General features: G+C 41.9%; 2 protein-coding genes across 4 annotated transcripts in view; one reads left to right on the forward strand and one right to left on the reverse strand.

The window, feature by feature from the left end:
• The window catches only part of LOC127430344 (serine/threonine-protein kinase SIK3 homolog), a 41,635-nt gene extending 31,571 nt beyond the window's left edge, over positions 1-10,064 (reverse strand). For both annotated transcript variants that reach the window (XM_051680079.1, XM_051680078.1), the window contains exons 1-4: positions 9,791-10,064; positions 1,563-1,679; positions 1,412-1,475; positions 1,100-1,261 (exon numbers count right to left, since the gene is read on the reverse strand). In XM_051680079.1, coding sequence (XP_051536039.1) covers positions 1,100-1,261; positions 1,412-1,475; positions 1,563-1,679; positions 9,791-10,027 — 580 coding nt within the window. In that variant the 5' untranslated portion in view covers positions 10,028-10,064. The remainder of the gene's footprint in view (positions 1-1,099; positions 1,262-1,411; positions 1,476-1,562; positions 1,680-9,790) is intronic.
• A 6,859-nt stretch (positions 10,065-16,923) lies between these two features.
• The window catches only part of sidt2 (SID1 transmembrane family, member 2), a 21,993-nt gene continuing 15,304 nt past the window's right edge, over positions 16,924-23,612 (forward strand). For both annotated transcript variants that reach the window (XM_051680089.1, XM_051680091.1), the window contains exons 1-5: positions 16,924-17,113; positions 17,659-17,876; positions 18,795-18,916; positions 20,356-20,520; positions 22,609-22,654. In XM_051680089.1, the coding sequence (XP_051536049.1) occupies positions 17,679-17,876; positions 18,795-18,916; positions 20,356-20,520; positions 22,609-22,654 (531 nt within the window). In that variant the 5' untranslated portion in view covers positions 16,924-17,113; positions 17,659-17,678. The remainder of the gene's footprint in view (positions 17,114-17,658; positions 17,877-18,794; positions 18,917-20,355; positions 20,521-22,608; positions 22,655-23,612) is intronic.

Below are 23,612 nucleotides of genomic sequence, written 5' to 3' on the forward strand. Positions count from 1 at the left end.
AAAAGCTGTTTAATATGGGGGTCTGTGTATCTCAGCGAGTATTGACGCTGACTATCACACCTGGAGTCACGAGTTAGAATACAGGGTGTGCTGAGTGACTCCAGTCAGGTCTCCTAAGCAACCAAATTGGCCCGGTTGCTAGGGAGGGTAGAGTCACATGGGGTAACCTCCTCGTGGTCGCTATAATGTGGTTCTCGCTCTCAGTGGGGCGTGTGGTGAGTTGTGTGTGGATGCCGCGGAGAATAGAGTGAAGCCTCCACACGTGCTATGTCTCCACGGTAACGCGCTCAACGAGTCACGTGATAAGATGCGCGGATTGACGGTCTCAGACGCGGAGGCAACTGAGATTCATCCTCCGCCACCCGGATTGAAGCGAGTCACTACACCACCACGAGGACTTAGAGCACTTTGGGAATTGGGCATTCCAAATTGGGGAGAAAATAAAAATAAATAAATAAATAAATAAAAGCTGGGTCCCCTCATGGGGGCTGCCATGTTAAAAGCACATGACCAGCCGATCTCTACTCGCTTAATCTCAGTAAACGCCCTGCTATTGGACATGTCACTCTTGTATTAAATGAATCATGGCTGACTGTGAACAGTAAATGTGCATCAGTAATCGAAAACTATTGATTTTGAATGATGCTGCATCCACACCGCTAGGTGTCAATGGATGACCAAGATGACAAAAACATAAAAGTTACTGAGTGCACCTTTAATACAAATTCTCAAAATTGAGAATTTATTACCTCTAACCTTAAAAAAAAATCTATCAATATAAAAGGTCTTAAATCAACTTTAGAAATTCCATAATATTTCCAGATTTTTGAAGACTGTGAGAAACCTGTGTTCCAAATTCATATGACTTTCTATCTTCGGTGGACACAACGGGAGATGTTAGGCAGAATGACTCAGTCACCATTCACTTCCATTGTCTGGAAAAAAAGATGCAGTAAAAGTGATTGATGACTCGAGCTAACAAACTGCAGAACATCTCCTGTTGTGTTACACTACAGGTTTGGAACGACATAAGGGTGAGTAAATGATGACAGATTATTCATCTCTTTAATACCAAGTTTTAAGAGTTTCATAAACACACCTGCGATCTTGATGTTCAGGTTATGGTCCAGCAGAAGGTTTTCTGCTTTCAGGTCTCTGTGTACGATGTTTCTACAGTGACAGAAATAAACCGCCGCTACAATCTGTTTGAACTTCCGGCGCGCATCTTTCTCCGCCATCCGCCCGTGAGCGACAAGATGATCTGACGAACACACACACACACACAAGATGAATCAGTGAATTAGTCAGTATGAGATTTTTTTGGTGAACTGATTCAAATGATTTGCAAAGAATCAAATTCGACTTGAAGATTTGAATCATGAACTTGAGGATCCATAACGGCTTTACTCACCAAAGATCTCTCCTCCGCTGGCGTACTCAGTCACCAAATAGATCAATCGCTCCGTCTCCATCACCTGTAACACACACACACACAAAGCTCAACCTCAGCACTGAATCAGAAGATTTAGACCAATAAGCTGTGAGCGTGTGGGAGGCGAGACCTGGTACAGGCGAATGATGTGAGGGTGTCGCAGCATCTTCATGATCTGAACTTCACGAAAAATCTTCTTCAGATTGTCATCGTCCAGTTGAGTCTTATCAACGATCTTTATCGCCACCTGAGAGAAACAGACAGTGGATGTGTGTGTGTGTGTGTTAAAGACCCCATGAAATGACAGTCAGAGCTTTGTGTCTGTTAGCGCTGAGGTCATCTAAATGCCACGCTTAAAGTTGACAAAATGAACTTTTAGCCGATTTCATTTGTTTAATTATATGTGTTAAATACCATTTATTGGTTATTATAGCCTGAACATTTATACTTACCACTGGTTCACTAACCATCTGCTAAACTTGTTAACCAGCTAAAGTCCCGCTTCATATAAACAGTTCACTCGTCACAATAGGGCGGCACGTCCACGTGACCTTCTGCTTTATTTTTCTGAATTATTTACTTAAACAATGTTTGTCTACAGAATTACGCATGTGTTTTTTCCTCATATGGAACACATTTACTTTTACTATTATAAGAAAGGTGTGTTCTTAAAAGGGGAGGAGTCAGGGCCTATAAAGGGCTACACATCGAATGATGGATGTTTAATGTGAATTTCATTGCTACATGGACAATTCATTTGGTATAGCCAAACATCAGCTGTATATTTTGTTGAAGTTCTCCTTATGAGGGATTTTTATCTTTTTCCAACACTGTAAATACTTTCGCACAATAAATCACTCTGTGGATGTTATTCATGTAATTCACCACCATCTGCTGATGAATTTATAAAGGAACACATTCACATGCATTACACCAATGAGGTTTTTCCCCCCATTATTTTCCTTTCCTGATAATCCAGTGAATTAAATACTTGACAAATGAAATGTACTTCATCTCATTTGAGTATTTTCTCTTGATGGACTCAGGATAAAAGATCAGATTATTCATAAAACAAACATTATGAATATTAACAGCATGACATCATCTAACACGAGATAAATACTAAAGAATCAACACAGTGATCCATTATGAATATGATCAATTGAGCCACATTTATGTCATTGTCAAATATAAAATATAGCACCTGTGAGCACACATCAGATGCATTCTATAGAACCAGTGCTGTACATCACAATCTCTACCAGCTGATACACTTCTACTATTGTCCTGTAACTGTTAGTGACGTCCCGATTCCGATACTGCATCTACAAAATGCTCCGATACCAAAACCCATATGAATGTCAATGCGTAAACATTCAGTGCGCAAAATTATATTGCAATTGGATCATGTCCTGGTGTGAACAGCAAAGGCTGCAATTTAATTCAATACATATACAGTCTGCATTTGCTGCACACTTTAAAGTGAATGAAGTCAAACGCTCACACAGAAAGCACCTCATCGTGATCCTTACGAGCGCTCGTGTAGTAGATGACAGACAGCAAAGCGCTCATTCACTTTGAAGCACACAGCACATACAGATTAGTCTATATATTTATTTAATTAAATCACAGTAGTGGTGTGTAGCGTGCGTGTGTGTGTGTGTGTGGAAAGGAAGAGCAGGCAATGATTCAGCATGCAGCACACATGGATTATTGCCATGGCAACTGTGTGTGTGTGTGTGTGTGTGTGTGTGTGTGTGTGAGGTGCTGAGTAAGCGATTGTCTTACATCCTGCACACTGAACAAGAGTGAAAGTAGCAGACGCACACACTGAGAGGTTTCATCATATCAATATGTCAATCATGTAAACACGAGAGCTGATGATTTCACTGAAGCTCAGGATGACAAGAAACACATTTAACATCAGAGTGAATAATTCTGCTCTACTGAAACATCTCGGCACACAGACACCATCAGTGAACTCGCAGTCTGAGCCATTATAATGCTTCTCACAGAAGAAAACTCCTTTTCTGTTGAGATCTACAAATAATCTAGTAGCGTGAATCTCATCAAACCTATCAAGAACACTTATAGCTCGTATTTCACCCCAACAATCTAAAGAAAATAATAATAATAAATTATATTTTTCATAAAGAACAGTATATTTGTTGGACTATTTTTTTCTATTTTATTTTTTAATCCCCTTTTCTCCCCAATTTGTAATGCCCAATTCCCACTACTTAGTAGGTCCTCATGGTGGCGCGGTTACTCGCCTCAATCCGGGTGGCGGAGGACAAGTCTCAGTTGCCTCCGCTTCTGAGACCGTCAATCCGTGCATCTTATCACGTGACTCGTTGTGCATGACACCGCAGAGACTCACAGCATGTGGAGGCTCATGCTACTCTCCACGATCCACGCACAACTTACCACACGCCCCATTGAGAGCGAGAACCACTAATCACGACCACGAGGAGGTTACACCATGTGACTCTACCCTCCCTAGCAACCAGGCCAATTTGGTTGCTTAGGAGACCTGGCTGGAGTCACTCAGCATGCCCTGGATTCGAACTCACGACTCCAGGGGTGATAGTCAGCTATTCGTTGGAATATTAAGATTTCTTTGACAATACTTTCATGACAATTAAGCACAATTTACTCCAAATTGTAATAACTGTAAAGCAAACCTTTACTGCCTTTATGCTGACTTAAAAACAAAAAAAAATCATTGTACGACAGTCATTTTTATAGGAATATTCTGAGTTCAATATAAATTAAGTTCAATTGACAGCATGGGGGTCTGGGTATCTCAGCGAGTATTGACGCTGACTATCACACCTGGAGTCGTGAGTTTGAATCCAGGGTGTGCTGAGTGACTCCAGTCAGGTCTCCTAAGCAACCAAATTGGCCCGGTTGCTAGGGAGGGTGGAGTCACATGGGGTAACCTCCTCGTGGTTCTCACTCTCAGTGGGGTGTGTGGTAAGTTGTGTGTGGATCGTGGAGAGTAGCATGAGCCTCCACATGCTGTGAGTCTCTGCGGTGTCATGCACAACGAGTCACATGATAAGATGCACGGATTGACGGTCTCAGAAGCGGAGGCAACTGAGACTTGTCCTCCGCCACCCGGATTGAGGTGAGTAACCGCGCCACCACGAGGACCTACTAAGTAGTGGGAATTGGGCATTCCAAATTGGGATAAAAGGGGATAAAAAACATTTTTTTTTAAAGTTCAATTGACAGTATTTGTGGCATAACGTTGATCACCACAAAAATTTATTTAGACTCATCTCTCCTTTTCTTTTAAAAAAAAAGCAAAAATCGAGGTTACAGTGAGGCACTTTCAATGGAAGTCAATGGGGTCAATTTGTTAACGTTAAAAACTGAGCTTTCACTCAATAAAATTTAATCAAAATAATTACATAGCTAATTAATTAATTGAATTAATCACATTTAATCACTAACATATACAAACTTGCAGAGAAAGCCCCTCAAAAAACCATAATTCAATATATAATGATTAAATGATCATTATATAAATAATAAAAATGCATTACATTGTTGTGGCAGATGAGTAAAACATTGATAAAACAGTAAGTGGCTTCAAAAGTCTATATATTGTTTATTTTCACATTATTGAACTTAAGCCATTCATTGGCCTACAGTTCACAGCAATCCATTTTGCAATAGAATTTGTCAATCAGTCCGAGATTTATTATAAAGGCATTTATGTGGTTTGTTGTCTGTACAGCTGGAGTTGCACTTACTGCCCCCTGCTGAAAATAGCTGCTACTTCAAGCTTGAATTGCTTCAGTGGAAGGATTATTCCTTATTACGGTCCGAGACATGATTAACTGCGCTATTAACATGTTATTTTTAGATAATTAATCACACTGAATTAATGCTCTAAATCGACAGCTCTAGTTAAAATACTCATTGTTTTAAAAGTATAGCCACAGTATTCTTGTTAACATGATTTAGATGGTAATGTGTTTAACTGTCTCGTAAATAATGTCATAAATTCACATGCGAAAAACAAAAAGAGGCTTCAATAAAAAAAGATGATTCTTTTTTTCTTTAGATATGAGCGAAACGTGACCTGCACATGATTCTGTGAGATTCAACCAGTATTTTTAGGCCAGCATGAACAGATCACGTCTATACGCGAACACACACACACCCTGCTGAAGCTCACATGTAAATGGCACATACACTCACACTAATAACCAGCTGAGAAACCAACAGCCATGATGGCATCACAACCATGACATCACTCTCAAACAAACCCCACATCAGCACCGATTAACACTGACAGAGAGAGCATTCCATATAAGAGCAAGTCTTAGCATGTTAATTGGCTTATGTACCTGAACGTCTGCGCTCAGACAAGTCAAAACACAATGAAAGAACTGACACGGCAAACTCGACAACTACTCCAGAGCGGACACATGCTGCTGTACAGATGACGAGCATCAAGCCACATTATAACTTACTCTGACCAAGAACCGCCCATTTAGACATGAAGAGACCATCAAGAACAACAAGTGCAACCAGATAATCTGACAACAGAAGCGTTATGCTCAAAATTCCAACCAAACTGTTAATTCAATTTGCATTAGTGTTATTCGATTAACCACAATAAAATCACAACATGAGCATGTGCAATGTCTAAACTGCAATTTTATAATTTTACTCAGGCAAATTCAAAAAGAGGAAACTGCATTTTGGTGCATCACTACTGTAAATTATACTTCACTCAACCTTTCTCACACAACAACTTGTCATTCTTGTAAATGTCGCAATTTCTGATGCTGACACTGGTGTCTGAAGACGCATTGCATTGTGGGTTGCCAAGCTAGCATGCAGTGCTTACATACAATATCAGCATATGCAGAATACCATCATCATCATCATTATACAGGTACAGATGACGCTCATACTGTTGACACGTTCAAATGTCATGCGTTGTCTGACAGACAGCTACTGAGTAAATGTGTTCAGAATGTGGGTCACACTATTTTACAGTGTCCGTGTTACACACATGACGAATAGAGCTGGGTATGGATACAGATTTCCTGATTTGATTTGGATTCACAAGCTCTCGATTTGATTCGACTCAATATCGATTCATAGGGGTATATTTCAGTTATAATGTCCCTTTTGCTTACATATTAAAGAATTATCTCCCAGCTAATGCTGTTAATTATACAGGGGACCTTTTAACTAGGTAAATTAGGAAAATATACATTTTACTATTATATTTTATTACTTTATAACCATGTCACATTTTGACTTTTAAAAAATGAACAAATCAATGTATTCAATCAATAAATAAGATATTATATTTTTGTTACATATTTATTGTTTACATGCATAATTTGTACTATTTACAAGTATTTAAATTAATTTGTTGAACACATGCTAAAAACCGGTACTGTCTCTTTAAGAAAACTGGCAGTTCTGTAAATGAGCGCATTTACTCGAATGGCTTTATCTCATCTGTGCTATACGTGATTAGAAGTTTATTTTGTTGTTTTTGATCAATAACTGACTGTAAAGAACAGAAAGGATATTAAAAGAGACTTTATTCAATGATTAATGGATTGTGTGGATCTCGTGTTTGGACACACGGAACGAGTCAAAACAAACTTTTACTCTCAATGTGCAGTGAAAAGATCTCCTACTACACAACATAATCACTGCTGAGTGAAATCTCAACATTTACCAGCCAGTGGACAAATATATACATTTTAGTCGCATAGCGTGATTCATTGTAGTGAAGGGTTGCGCAAAGAGTGAAAGATCGATCTTGGGATTTAAGAATCGAGATCGTTCAAATGAAGGTCACGATTAATCAGAAAATCTATATTTTTACCCACCCCTCATGACAAGTTACTATTATTAATTTAATAGAGTCCAACACGTTCTCATAAGGATTCTTATGTATTCTTACGTAAAATTTGGTTCTAGCAAACATACATTTGCTAACGTTTGCATAGATACATGAACGCACAATATTACAGCATCTAAAACATCATCATTTTACGTATTAACACGTTTAGAAATGTACAAATGTTTACATGTACTGTTTCAATCGATTCATAATGAATTCATGAAATTAATTTGCTAATTTTATTACATTTGCCCAATGCCCAATTCCCAACGCGCTCTAAGTCCTCATGGTGGCGTAGTGACTCACCTCAATCCGGGTGGCGGAGGACGAATCTCAGTTGCCTCCACATCTGAGACCGTCAATCCGCGCATCTTATCATGTGACTTGTTGAGTGTGTTACCGTGGAGACGTAGCGCGTGTGGAGGCTTCACGCTATTCTCTGCGGCATCCACACACAACTCACCACACGCCCCACTGAGAGCGAGAACCACATTATAGCGACCACGAGGAGGTTACCCCATGTGACTCTACCCTCCCTAGCAACCGGGCCAATTTGGTTGCTTAGGAGACCTGACTGGAGTCACTCAGCACACCCTGGATTCGAACTAGTGAACTCCAGGTGTGATAGTCAGCATCAGTACTCGCCGAGTATATATATTTCAAATGGATTCACGTATAAAAATATATTTGTCATGGATTTGTAAATATTTTACATTTCTAAAGCTTTAAATACATAAAAATGTTCACGCTTTAGATGCTTTCAAAACATCTATATTGTGCATTTTAGAGTCTATCGAAACGTACAAAAATGTACAAAATGTTCCGAATATTAACATACAAATAGCTACATATGTTAATGAGATCAGGCTGTAGAGTTATAACAATTATAATATGCAAGTACTAGCAGCTCTATAAAATAAATACACTGAATGTACATGCTGTTCTTTATTATTACTCAGTAATTACTTTTGTAAATACTCTGAACACTGTAAAATAATGTGTGAGCAGAAAATACGTCTGTGTCGCCTGAACAATACTTAGAGCGTTTATTGAACATGCATTTGAGGGTTTTGTTGTGTAATTGGCTGTTGCAGTAGTTTGAATGACACCATATCATCCTGCAAACTGTATTTCCAACACAGAACGTGTATCTTGGATGGAAGCAGACGGTGGAGTGTTTGGAAAACCTGTTTGAAAACATTTGTTGACACTAGTTGTGCAGAAATGACACACTGCAGTGTTCAGAACATGCTTGATCAGATGCTGTTGAATCCTCCAACACAACAACATGATCACACAAGCACACTGAACTTCACCTCAGTACATCTCTGTTTCCTCATGATGACCAAACGCCCGGCGCTGATGTACAGGTGAGTCCGTCATCAGTGTATTAAAGCAGTTAAGATGTATTAAAGCCAGAGGAAAGTCCTCACACTGACCTCTGGTGATCCCAGGGCAACCCAGGACACACACACACCCACACACATCACCAAACAACATCAGAACCCAACAGGGGATTATTTGTCTGTTTGCCGAACCCAAACACACACAGAGCCGAACCAGTGAGAGCACAATGTACAACTGCCCACTGGATGCCCACACACTCACACCTACACACTCACACTCACACACACACACAAAACAGTGCTCATTCTTTTACACCAACACAATCATATTAAATCCATACATTTATAAATACCCTCACACACATATTCACAATCATACACATTTTACATACACCGTCCACACATACATAGAGACCATTTCAAGGACTGTTCGTTGGAGACGTAAAGTGACGTCACTGTTCCAACATTTCTTACTTGTCAAAACAGAGAGTATTTAGCAGAGACGGGCCACTTCTAAGAGCGCTTCTACTGGCGTATTCACGGGTCCGGGAACGGAGCGGGGAGGGTCCGGTGCGAGTTAGATGCAACGCCGAGGATTGGAGTGCGCGTCGCGGCCGACGCCAAGGGAAGTCGGGCCGCTCGAGTTAAATTGCCGCCCCACGCGCCTCGGACCAAGAAAATTTGACTGCTTATTTTAAATATGCTCTTTTATCGTAATCTTGACCAACCGTTTTGGAGATTTTGGTCTTTCCCCATTCAAGAAGATAGAAGCTGCACTTTCATGACGCTTGTTTACATAGAAAAATATCAGTCCAAACTGCCCAAGAGCGTTCCAAAAACGGCCGCCGAGTGGACTGACTTGCCCTGAAAAAGAGACTTTGTTGAAAGGATCCAAAAATACGTTTGGACCGCTTTAATTCTTCTGTTTTTGTTTACAATCTCGAAATGGTCTATACACACAATCCACACACAATCTAGACAAACACACAAACACTGTATCGCTCGCTCTCGCGCAGGCCGCATCACTGTGTGTGTGTGATCGGAGACTCCGCTGGTCAGCGCTCGCGTCACTGTCAGCGCGTGAATCTGCACCGCGGGGCATCTGCGGGGGTACATCTCGCTCACCTTGGCTCTGGTGATCATGTGCGTGGCGAGTTTGACCACGGCGAAGTTGCCCTTCCCGATGGTCCTCTCCATCTCGTAGTAACCGACGCGCGCGAGGGGCGGGCGGCTGACGCTCGCGGCAGACGCCACGGCGGCTTGGTTTACGTTGGGGTGGTGGATGGAGGCGGCGGGGTTCGGGTGCGGAAACCCGGCGGCAGCGGCGGCGGCAGCGGTAGCCCCGCTCGTCACGGCCGCCATCTTCTCCCCTCTCTGCGGGAACAACAAGCGAGGACGCGCGGCGCGCTCCCGGGGCACGCCCCCGCCGCCGTGCGTCAGGACGCGAGCCCCGCCCCTTTGCGCAGCGCCCTCTCTTGGATGTCTCCATGCCAACCGATATCGCAACAATGACTTCATCGCCTTTGCATGCGCATGTTTTGGCGAGTGTGTGTGTGTGTGTGTGTGTGTGTATGTGAAATGTTGTATATTCCGTCAGTTTTCTCCCTGTCCGTTCGAATGCGCTGAGGAAACTATTGCCATGACAACAACAAGATCGCTGCCCCCCCCCCCCCACAACCGGAAACGCTCTCGGTGGCAGGAATGTGCGAACCGTGAACGCGCAACTCATCTCATGAATGCGCATCAGAGCATGCGCATTTATCTATCGATTTTATTAGGGCCCAAACACTAAAAGTGCGGAGGCCCTATTGTTCATCTAAGGATTTGAAAATGGGCATGTAAGGGGGGTTCTGTCGCAAGCCCATTTTCACCTACAGTCACCAAAATTGGTACATATATATTTCTCATAAAGCTGAACAACTTTCATAATTATAGTCATTAGCACCGCCCAACAGGAAGTCGGACAATTTGGATTTTCTGAAAATCACAGGCTCTGAATTTTTAAATACTCCTCCTAGGGGATTCATGTGAATGGCACCACATTTGTGCCACATCATGCCAAGACATTGTAGATGCTAAATTGCGAACAGATTTTTTATATTTTGAACAGTGTCACCATGGCGAAGCAATAAATGTAATGTTAAAAATGTGAAACAGGAAGTTCCTTATATCTTCTGTGTGCATTGTATGATTTTGATGAAAATTCAGCTGTATGTTTGGTAATGGGGGCTGATCACATTTATGTGGCTATTATGGGTCACGGTCATAGCGCCACCAACTGACAGCAGGAAGTATGGCACTTTTAACAGACTTTAAAATAGCCCTCTTGTGTTTAAATAAATTGCTTCAAAATTCTTTAGAATAATGTCAAGACACTGCTGATGTAAAATTGTAAAGGAATATTTGATATACTGTTGCCATGGCAATGCATTAATTGTTATTATTCCTTTCTTCCTATATTTGGGTGTTTTTAAGCCACTTGGCATGCTTAAAATTTCATGAAATTTTGCACACACATCAGAGTTGTTGGCCATTAGGGCTGGGCAAAAGTTCACATATAGGCGTGCGTGTGTGTGTGTGTGTGTGTGGGGGGGGGGGCTCTGTAGCGCCCCCTTTAAAATGGGTGTGTAATACGGCTTCTATAGCACCCCATTTTCACCTACAGTCACCAAAATTGGGACATATATAGATATCTTCTGTGTGCATTGTGTGATTTTTATGAAAATACAGCTGTATTAAAATGCCCCAACTATGTAATAAGATAAACACCATTATGTCATGTCTTTGTATAAACGAGAATAAAAAAGTAAGGGGGTTCATTTCCTTCAGATTCGGGATCAGACTCTGGCTCAAACACATAAAGGCGGGGGTGTTGACACTTATTTAATTTGCAAAGATGTTACCCAATCATAGCACTGGCCATTTACATTGAAGTCTTAAAGGAGACACGACCCGAAAATTGATCTTTTTAATCAAAGGGCCAAAAACAAGATAGAAAATGGACAATTATTTCTAAATTATGACTATTTTGATGAAAACATCTTACTAACATTATAAGTGGACCGCAGTGAACATTATAAAATAAAAATTAAAAAATGCAATGCATGACACCTTTAAAAACTCATTAAAGTTTGTACACAAATCAGAGTTGTCAGTCATTCGGCCTGGGAAAAGTTGTAGGGGGGGCTCTGTAGCACCCCCATTTTCACCTACAGTCACCAAAATTGGTACATATATAGTTCTCATAAAGCTGAACAACTTTCATACTCACAATCATTAGCTCCGCCCAACAGGAAGTCGGCCATTTTTTTTTTTTTTTTAATTGCAGTCTCTGAACTTTTAAATACTCCTCCTAGGGGATTCATGTGACTGTCACTAAATTTAGGCAACATTATGCCAAGATATTGAAGATGCTAAATTGTAAACAGTTTTTTGATATATCGATCGGTGTTGTCATGGCGAGGCAATAAATGAATGACAAAAAATGCAAAACAGGAAGTGTCTCATATCTTCTGTGTGCGATGTGTGATTTAGATCAAAATTGAGATGTATGTTTGGTCTTGGGGGCTAATCACATGGATTTGACTTTGTGGGTGCCGGTCATAGCGCCACCACCTGGCAGTAGGAAGATTGGCACTTCTAACAGTCTTTAAAATAGTCTTAAATTTACCCAAATGGCTACAAAATTGTTTAGAAGAACCACACTGATGAAAAATCATGAAGGGATTCTTTATATCTTAATTCGTGTTGCCATGGCAATGAATTAAATGTTCTTATTCTTTTCTTTGTATATTCACGCGTTTTTGAGGCACTTGTCTTGCTTAATAACAAAAGTTGTAGGGGAGGCTCTGTAGCACCCCTTTTTCACCTACAGTCACCAAAACTGTTACATATACAGTACACCGATCAGCCACAACATTAAAACCACCTGCCTAATATTGTGTAGGTCCCCCTCGTGCCGCCAAAACAGCACCAACAACATATAATTCAGAGAATATATTCTTCTCACCACAATCGTACAGAGCGGTTATCTGAGTTACCGTAGACTTTGTCAGTTCGAACCAGTCTGGCCATTCTCTGTTGTCCTCTCTCATCAACAAGGCATTTCCGTCCACACAACTGTCACTCACTGGATGTTTTTTGTTTTTGGCACCATTCTGAGTAAATACTAGAGACTATTGTGTGTGAAAATCCCAGGAGATCAGCAGTTACAGAAATACTCAAACCAGCCCGTCTGGCACCAACAATCATCTATGTGATTATCTAATCAGCCAATTGTGTGGCAGCAGTGCAGTGCATAAAATCATGCAGATATGGGTCAGGAGCCTCAGTTAATGTTTACATCAACCATCAGAATGGGGAAAAAATCTCAGTGATTTGGAGCGTGGCATGATTGTTGGTGCCATAACTGTTCTATGAGGACAATATGTCAAAGAATTCAAAATCCTCGAGCTCTGGAGACATTAAAAGACACTTACGTGCTCAAGCTGATACCCCCGAGAGGGCTGTGAGCCCGGGAGTCAATTTGTTCGGAGAGATGTGGGAAATTCGGCGAGAGTTGCTGGGCATGTCCGCAATGCTGACGAAGGTTGTTGCTGACTTGGAGGATCTTGCTGTAATACGTTGATCGATCACTGCCATGGAGACGAAGTTCTCTGAGATGGTTACAAGAGTGGGGGATGTCGAGAAATGGATCGATTATCTGGAGTCATCGGAGAGGGAATTATCTGCTAATCCGCTAGCAACCAAGGTGGAATTGGAGCGTGTCTGGGAGAAGTTGGAGGACATGGAGAACCATAGCTGGCGGAATAACGTCCATATTGTTGGAATTCCTGAGGACGAAGAGGGTTGGGATATGGTGAAATTCCTGGATGGGCTCTTTCCAAATCTGCTCGACATAACAGGCCATAAGCTGGAAATCGAGTGAGCTCACAGGATTCTGGAGCCATGGTGTAGTGGGCTGTGCTGTGGTGTTCAGGACATATAAGAGCTGTTTGCTCACGAGGACCCAGGTTCAAGTTTGACCTGGGTCATATCTTGATCCAATTCCCCCTTTCTCTCTCAACCCTACATTCCTGTCAAAATTTACTGTCCTATAAAATCTAAAGAAAAACATGCCCACAGCAAGCAATGTCCTTCATAAAGTCAGTGGAGTGAGTAAGTCATTTTGTGGTACTCATGTTGCAGCCGAGTGGACCGGCTCACTGAACATTCACTTGACTGTTTGAGGAAACTGAGCATTTTTTTGGTGCTGGTGCTTTGTGTTTATTCCACCTATTGGTTGGAGTTTGTTTTATAGATTATCTTCTGTTATGTAATTCTGTTTTACAAAATTTGTACAGAAACACCAGACTTGAGCAATCCGATGGCAAAGTCGTCGCGGGGGCTCTCGTAGGCGTACATGGACTGTTTGAGTTTAGAGGGATGGTTGGCGCTGTCGTGCGTGGGGTTAATGCGCACATTTATCTTTTTTCTGTTTGTTTGGTTCGGGGGGAATTTGGGGTTTGATTGTTGCACTAATGTGGAATGTGGTCTTTATAATTTTATTTTTGACACACAATCTATTTTTCTAATATTTCAAAATGTCAAATGTTAATATGAGTGGATTGTCTCTCTCCACGTGAAAAGTGAATGGGTTGGGGCACCCCATAAATTAAGGAAAGTTATTTCTTTTCTTAAACGTAAGAAATATGATATAGTGTTTCTTCAAGAAACACATCTCTCCCCACAGGAAGCTGAAAAATTTTGGAAGATATGGGGTGGACATTTTTTCTTTAGTGTTGGCTCAAGTAAGAGCAGGGGAGTCATTACACTGATAAGTAAACATCTACAATTCAAATGTCTGAAACAGATTAAAGATAAATTAGGAAGATTCATTATTGTTTTAGCTGAAATTCAGGGGCAAAGGTTGATTTTGGCTAATATTTACTCACCTAACACTGATGATCAGGGCTTTGTTATAGATCTTGAAGGGATGTTGCAAGCTGCTGGCACCCCTCATGATATAATATTGGGAAGAGACTTTAATCTTTTGATGGACTCAGTCCTTGATCACAGTGAAGCAAAAGTGTGTAAGCCCCCTAGAGCAACACTGACGCTTCACAGGATGTGTAAAAATCTTCAGAGTCTGGGGGACGGAGCTTCAACTTCTCTCAAGAGATTATGGGAGAAAGATTTAAACTTGGTATTGGAGGAGGGAGTGTGGGCTAGGATTCTAAAAAACGTCAAGACTGCATCTAAAGATGCAAGGGTGCACCTTATGCAATTCAAGATTATACATCGATTCTGTTGGACCCCCTCTAGATTGTATAGGCTTGGACTGAAAGACACACCCACCTGCTGGCGATGCCAATCAGAAGATGGGGACCCAACCCATGTATTTTGGTGGTGTGTTAAGATCCAATAATTTTGATTGAGGGTTCAGAGTATTATGTGTGACGTATTGGGCACTCAAATATCATTTTGCCCCAGACTCTGTATCTTAGGCGATGGGGCTGTCATTAATATAGGGGATAGATATATAAAAAGTTGGGTCCTTGCCGGAGTTATGATCGGCAAACGGATTATTTTTAGGGGATGGAAGTCGGCTGGAGTGCCTTCATTTCAGGAGTGGTGCACAGAGATGGGCAGGGTGGCAGCATTCGAGGAGGTGACTGGGAAACTTAGATTTGTTAAATGGGAAGTGGGGTAGATATTTGGCCTTTTTGGAGGGTTCTTGGGGAGGGGCAGAGGGATTTGTATTGTTTTTGTTATTAACAATTTTGATTGATTCCATGCAGCAAATCAAATAGACATAACAGAAAATGCAACATCAAACCACATGAAATCATAACGTTTTTGCCCTCGAACTAAAACCCCTCCCACCTGACACAAACAAGCACTCCAGTGGTCAAAAGTCAAGTGACAAAGACACACAAATAGACAATAGGGATTTGTAGTGTTAAATGTGTGTGTGCATTCTTATTGTTTTTTGAAAGTATACTTTTTATGTTTTTAATTTTTTTTATGTTTCTAAATAATTATGACTACTGAGGTGCGTGTTTGTGTCGGGGGGGGGGGGGGGGTTGGGTGATGTTCGGGGGGAAGGGTTTAATTTTATATAATTTGATTCCGTATTTTCTGTTATGTTAATTTGTTGAAGGGAATCAATAAAAATAAAATAAAGGGGGCCTGTGTATTTCAACGAGTATTGACACTGACTAACACCCTGGAGTCGCGAGTTTGAATCCAGGGCATGCTGAGTGACTCCAGCCAGGTCTCCTAAGCAACCAGATTGGCCCGGTTGCTAGGGAGGGTAGAGTCACATGGGGTAACCTCCTCGTGGTCGCTATAATGTGGTTTGTTCTCGGTGGGGCGCATGGTGAGTTGAGCGTGGATGCCGCGGTGGATGGTGTGAAGCCTCCACACGCGCTATGTCTCCGTGGCAACACACTCAACAAGCCACATGATAAGATGAGTGGGTTGGCGGTCTCAGATGCGGAGGCAGCTGGGATTCATCCTCCGCCACCCGGATTGAGGCGAATCACTATGTGACCACGAGGACTTAAAAGCGCATTGGGAATTGGGCATTCCAAATTTGGGAGTAAAAGGGGGAAAATCCAACAAAAAAAACAAAAAACTAAAAAGAAAATTTGACTTGCAAGAGTAAATCAACTTGTAAGAACTCAATACCTCAGCAAATGTGGAAAAAACCAACAGTATTGTGATTTCTGCATGGTAGTGCAACAATTATCAATTGTTCTAATAATAAGAACATGTTCTTGAGTACCAAATTAGCACTTTAGAATGCTTTTGTAAGGAATAAGTGACACAGTATATGTTTGCCATTGTGTGTGTGAGAGTGTGTGTGTGTCTGTGTGTGTGAGTGAGTGTGTGTGTATTTGTATGTGTGTGTATGTGAGAGTGTGTGAGTGTGTGTGTGTGTGTGAGTGTGTGTGTGTGTGTGTGTTTGTATGTGTGTGCGCATGTGAGAGTGTGTGCGAGAGAGTGTGTGAGTGTACGTGTATGTGAGTGTGTGAGAAAGTGTGTGTGTGAGAGTGTGTGAGTGTGTGTGTGTGTGTGTGTGTGTGTGTGTATGTGTGCGTGCACACTGGCACTGCTTACACACTTTTCTTGTAAACTTGATTTTTTTGAAAATCAGTGTGATTGTGTATATATTATGAACGTTCTGTATGACATAGTTCATGTAGATCAGTGTAAATGTATTTGAGTGTGTGGATCATGTGACGAGAGCGCGATGACGTCACAGCGGTCCGGCATCCCGTCAGCATCAACAGGACAACACCGCGAGAGCAGCGCCGACACACTTACACATTTTCATTAGATTTACATCAGACTGCATGTTATTGTGACAGCTGCTACGTGTTCGCTTGTTATTATGTGTTTATATCGGGTCAGACGGGTTTATAGCGGATAAAAACATTGATCAAGAGCTCAGCGCGAGACACGGTCAGTGCATATACATTTACCTGCACAGTGTGTTTATATTTGTTATTTCACTATACATGCTGATCATACTAAACATATATACTGATATATATATATATATATATATATATATATATATATATATATATATATATATATATATATGTGTGTGTTTGTGTGTCTGTACCTGAATAAACAATGTGTGTATATTCACAAACATGTTTATTTGTATGTTTTGTGGTTATTGTGATACTATTAGAATTCAAACCCCTCCTTAAAGTTTTACAATGGTTTTACTACAGTAATGTTAATTGTTCTTACTCTGGTGTTATGGCAGAAATCTTGTACAATAATTATAGAATTACATAATAAATAAATGATTGAATTATTAATTTATTGCCACTACATCCTCTAAATGTGTTTCTGTTACTCTTTCATCAATTTCTTATAAGAAAAATAATAGTTTATTTGATTTTATTAATGAGGAAACTGTGAAAGCTACAAATGCACTGTGAAAGTAAAGTATGGTACATATTGATGAGCACTGACTGTGTTTTCTCATTCAGACTCTGATGACGGATCCAGTATGCTGGAGTTCTGCTGTGGTTTTGTCCGGTCCGGTCCGGGCTGGCTTGTCTTTATACTGGTGTTGTGGGGTCCAGTGGCGGGTGGCACAAATGTCATCATCCAGAGAGACGCACAGTTTGACATGACATATTATGACACGGTCACCAGTGACAACCAGACCATCTACTCCTATAACCACACCGTCTCCAGAAACAAGGCACGAGACCATCAGAACCAGCTTCCATTACTTCATTAACACTCAGATGTACCATCACAACAACAACTGTCTCTCTCTGTCTGTCTCTCTGTCTGTCTCTCTGTCTGTCTGACTGTCTCTCTCTGTCTGTCTCTCTGTCTGTCTGTCTGACTGTCTCTCTCTATCTGACTCTCTCTGTCTGTCTCTCTGTCTGACTGTCTCTCTCTCTCTGTCTGTCTCTCTGTCTGTCTGTCTGACTGTCTCTCTGTCTGACTCTCTCTGTCTGTCTCTCTGTCTGACTGTCTCTCTCTCTCTCTCTCTGTCTGTCTGACTGTCTCTCTCTGTCTGTCTGTCTCTGTCTGTCTCTCTCTCTGACTGTCTCTCTCTCTCTGTCTGCTCTCTCTGTCTGTCTGACTGTCTCTCTGTCTGACTGTCTCTCTCTGTCTGACTGTCTCTCTCTGTCTGTCTGTCTCTCTCTGTCTGACTGTCTCTCTCTGTCTGTCTGACTGTCTCTCTGTCTGACTGTCTCTCTCTGTCTGTCTCTCTCTGTCTGACTGTCTCTCTGTCTCTCTCTGTCTGTCTCTCTGTCTGACTGTCTCTCTCTGTCAGTCTGTCTCTCTGTCTGACTGTCTCTCTGTCTGTCTGTCTCTCTCTGTCTGACTGTCTCTCTCTGTCTGACTGTCTCTCTCTCTGTCTGTCTGTCTCTCTCTGTCTGACTGTCTCTCTGTCTGACTATATGTCTGTCTGACTGTCTCTCTCTGTCTGTCTCTCTGTCTGACTGTCTCTCTATCTGACTGTCTCTCTCTCTGACTGTCTGTCTGTCTCTATCTGACTGTCTCTCTGTCTGTCTGTCTGTCTGTCTCTCTGACTGTCTATCTGTCTCTCTATCTGACTGTCTCTCTATCTGACTGTCTCTCTCTCTGTCTGTCTGTCTCTCAGATGGAGGGTGTGCGGGTTTCAGTGGAGTTGTTGTCGGAGAGTGCTCAGAGTCCGGTTCTGTTTGTGGTCCGTCAGAAACAGGCAGTTCTGTCGTTTCAGGTTCCCCTCATCCTCAGAGGCCTGTAAGTACACTTGTTGCCTAGCAACCTCCAATCCCATAATAACCCCGTCACACTCCGACGTTTATCAGATGTCAAAGTTTCATTTAGACTGCGATATGATGATCTGCTCATTCATGGGTGAACTTTGATCTTTCTGTTCCTTGTGATCATCTGTTCCTGCATGAACTGCTCAAATGTAGCAATAAACGTTTTCATGGCACACTTTCTGTTCTGTATTTTTAGTGCACTGGAAGCTTTAAGGGCAGAAATGCGAAGCTTGTATTGTTGTTAAAGCACTAATTTGAATTCTTCAGTATAAAATGTGTTATTTCAGCTGTATATTGTCCTTTTGAGGTGAAACTACTTTTATAGGGCACATGAACTTCTGCTAATGTGTAACTAATGTAAGTTTCCTCCATGTAGACAATGATTTACAGATAGTTATGTCACTTCCCGTAACCTGAACTGAAAAACCGGATATAACTTTGCACAATCAGGATTGGAACATGAACATCACACCGGGCCTATGCTAATGTGCTTTGTTTCAAGTCATCATGAAACAGCATTCACAAGCCATTTGTATCTATAATATGACATTTTCCGGAATGAAACTTGATATTGATACAATGTGAACATTTTTAGAGTGGGACTTGATGTTACCCTTGAGGAATTGATTGGATGGTGTAAAGTGTCTCTATATGACAGGTGGTTAAAAAATATGTGCTTGATGACATCAGTCGAAAAGGAAAGAGGCGGAACAAGTTATTACATTTCAATGAAAGATTACAAATGCAAACATTTCGTGAAATGAACTACATGCACTGATTAATTAATCACAATAGGGACTAGAAACGAGTAACGTTTTTGAAGAACATAACCAAAAATGGGAATGAAGTCTCTTTCAGTTGTTCTGGAGTGAAAACATTATTTTTAAATGCTGATAACTGGTAATAACATTATTATTTCGCCCGATCATTTCTTTCATGGAAAAATATTAGAGGCAAAAAAAGGATTTCTTAGTTGTTTCCAAGTCTTCATTGAATTATTGTTCTAAATGATGACAGATTTAATGCTCGTGGATTTTAAATGAGAAGCAGGTCTGTAATTGAATAAAAATTATTCGTATAGTTATTTTAAATTATTATGATTATTTCTGTTTCAGATGGCTTACTACAGCTAAATAGCAATGAGTGTGTGCTCCCTTTTATTTTACCCCAATGTTGGTTAATAAAGCAGCATAAAGTTGATTCAGGATTGTATTTGCTCCAGTAGAACATTAAACATATACACCGATCAGCCACAACATTAAAAGCACCTGCCTAATATTGTGTAGGTCCCCTCGTGCTGCCAAAACAGCGCCAACCCGCATCTCAGAACAGCATTCAGAGATGGAATCACTTATGAAATAAGATTTGATTGAATTGATGATTTGCAATGGTTTATATGTTGTGTCTCTGCAGATACCAGAGGAAGTATCAGTACACTCAGGTGGGCCGTACGCTGTGTCAGACGCCCATGAAGGCCGTGTCAGAGATGCAGTTCTTCTATGTTGACGTGTCGACGCTGTCCAGCGCTGGAATCCACTATCAGCTGCGAGTCAGTCGTGTGGACAGTTTCACTCTGCAGTGAGTCACTGATCAGAGTTCAGACAATATCACACACATTGATATGAAGTCACATGTGATCCGTCTAGTTACCATAAGCATAAAGTCTGGGCCACACTGCAGTTTATTCTGACAAAGAATTGCCCATAGGACGACACCGGCTGACTGAAATGTAAAAGAGCCAACCACAGTTTTATCGTCTTTACCTTCCTCAGTCACAACTCTGAGTATGTTTGACAGATTTGATGTGATGAACATCACAAACGTTTGTCAAATCCTGTGACTCGTTCTTCCTCACAGTCTGGGAACTTTGTTTCCTGCTGGACTGGTAGAACCCTGTGCACACTGACTCCTGGAAAGCTGGAGCTTGTGAAATGGGAACGCTCTTGAATCAAACATAAACACATGTTGGGCAGCTGCCCGTAACTCTCTCTCTCTCTCTCTCAAACTGCCGCCTCCAGTCGCCTTTATTCCTCTCGAGGACTCGATTAGCCTGATTTGGAGATGGGTGTGCAGCATCACGACCCGGCCTCGCCCTCCTCCCTGTCACACTCCTCCCTCCTTTCTTTCAGGCTGAGGAGCCCCCGGCATGACGTACATCCCCCCCCTTTCCGGGGGCGTGCCCTTCCGGCCCCGCCTGCCGGCAGGTCATCCCCACCTCTTCGGACCTGGTTGGATGTCAAGGGGAGGGAAAAACAACAACAACAAAAAAACGAGAGGGAAAGGCCAACACAGAGCGACAGCGGGAGAGAGAGAGGAGAGAGTATTCCGTAGCCTGGGCCTCTGCCACTCCTCCACCCTCTAGTGGATGACAGCCGTGCCTCCCTGGGCGGACAAGAGGCAGTCCTCTGCCCCACCGTGTTTTCGGTGGATGGTAGGGGTCTCCCCCACCCCTGGCAGTGGTTCTCCCGCTCCAGGCGGTTGGCCTGGAGCCCCTCATGATCGGCGGTCCTCTCTTGACCCCGCTGTGTTTTAGCGGCCGGTAGGGGTCTCCTCCGTCCCTGGCAGTGGCCCTGACCGCTCCAGGTGGTCGGTTAGGAGCACCTCCTCCCCTTGCGGTCGGCGGCCGTTCCTCCGCTCTCAGGCGGCTGACTGCACTGCCAAGGACCCCTCTGTCAAGCTCCTGAAGTTTGCAGATGACACCACTGTCATCGGCCTCATCCAAGATGACGATGAGTCTGCATACGGAAGGGAGGTTGAGCAGCTGGCTGTCTGGTGCAGTTAAAACAACCTTGAGCTGAACACGCTCAAAACGGTGGAGATCATTGTGGACTTTAGGAGGAACACCCCAACACTGTCCCCCCTCACCATTCTGAACAGCACTGTGGCAGCAGTGGAGTCATTCAGGTTCCTGGGCACTACCATCTCACAGGACCTGAAGTGGGAGACCCACATTGACTCAGCAGAGTTTGTACTTCCTTCACCAGTTGAGGAAGTTCAACCTGCCACAGGCGCTGCTGATACAGTTCTACTCAGCAGTCATTGAGTCTGTCCTCTGCACTTCAGTAACTGTCTGGATTGGTTCAGCTATGAAATCAGACATCAGAAGACTACAAAGGACAGTTCGGACTGCTGAGTGGATTATTGGTTGCCCCCTGCCCTGCCTTCAAGAACTATACACTTCCAGAGTGAGGAAAAAGGCTGGTAAAATAACTCTGGACCCCACTCACCCTGCCCACTACCTTTTTGAACTGTTGCCTTCTGGCCGACGCTTCAGAGCTCTGAGCACCAGAACCGTCAGACACAGGAACACTTTTTCCCCTCCGGCTATCCATCTCATGAACAGTTAAATTGCCCTATTGAGCAATAATTAATGTGCAATACACAGTTTAGTCTTTTTTTATATTTATCCAACATACCATACCTGTTCTGCCATTACAATCCCTTGTACTGTACATAACAGATTTGTGTCTGTACATACGTGTGTGTATATATATATTTTGTCTTATTGTGTATTTCTATACATATATCTCTGTCTTGTTGTTGTATTGTTTGTGCACTGGAAGCTTCTGTCATCAAGGCAAAGTCCTTGTATGTGTGTAAGCATACTTGGCAATAAATCTCATCCTGATTCTGATGTCACACTTTTGTTTCTCCTTGTGTTTACAGGACAGACAAGAAATTCAGCTTCAATGCAACACCGTCCCAACCACAGGTACACACACATCTTTATTTATTTGCTTTAGGGCTGTTTTTTCCTTAGTGGTTTATCTGGTTTATTTTCTCATTGTGCACATCATTCACTAAACTGATTTCACATCAGATTCTTTGACACAAGAACAGTGTCAGTGAGAGTTACAGACACTCCAGAACTGATCTCAGTGCAGTCTGTAAAACTTTTAATGTCTATGATCATCCTCTAAGGTCAGAGCTTACATGTTTGTAAAGCGTTACCAAACAGGTGTGTGTTTGACATCCTGTTTCTGAAGGAATTAAATCAGAGAGAGGGAGAGAGGGGTGTGGTAAAGATAGAACGCTTCTCAATAAAATACTCACATTATGATGCATGTAGTTCAGTGTAATGAAAGATTGTTTCCATGAAGAATTAGAATAAATATACTGTAGCTGCAGGAAGTGATTAAAAAGCCAAGCACGTCAGAAGTAGATACATTGTGACTTGACCATCCAAAGCAGGACAGTCCATGCAGATTTAACTTTTATTTGCAACTTGGCATCTGACTACCAGAGGACCTGTGGAAGCTGTAGGACGACTTTGCAAAAAAAATAAATGTTTTTGTCAGAATTGAACATTGCTGAAAATCTAATTGGACTGAATTTAAAACTGGTTTGGTCACAGTTTGTAATTATTTGTGTTTCTTCATCAAGCGGTTCAAAAGTTACGAGCAGAAACACAAGTCAAACTTTGATATGTTGTCGCTGGAAGAGCTAGAAGCAGACCCCATAATTGCTCAAATTCATGTTAATTGATGATCTGTGAACTCAATATTGCAGAAGAATGACACTAACAAATACTGTAGATATCTGCAGACCTTCAGTGCTTGAGCCATAAATAAAGAACACGAGGGGTTATTATACAGACGCCTCCGTCTATTGAAGCGGGGGTTCTCGTTTTACTTTCTTGCTCAATATTTAAACATTTGAACTGGCTAAAT

This window comes from Myxocyprinus asiaticus, chromosome 39 (assembly GCF_019703515.2).
Source record: "Myxocyprinus asiaticus isolate MX2 ecotype Aquarium Trade chromosome 39, UBuf_Myxa_2, whole genome shotgun sequence".
Lineage (NCBI taxonomy): Eukaryota > Metazoa > Chordata > Actinopteri > Cypriniformes > Catostomidae > Myxocyprinus > Myxocyprinus asiaticus.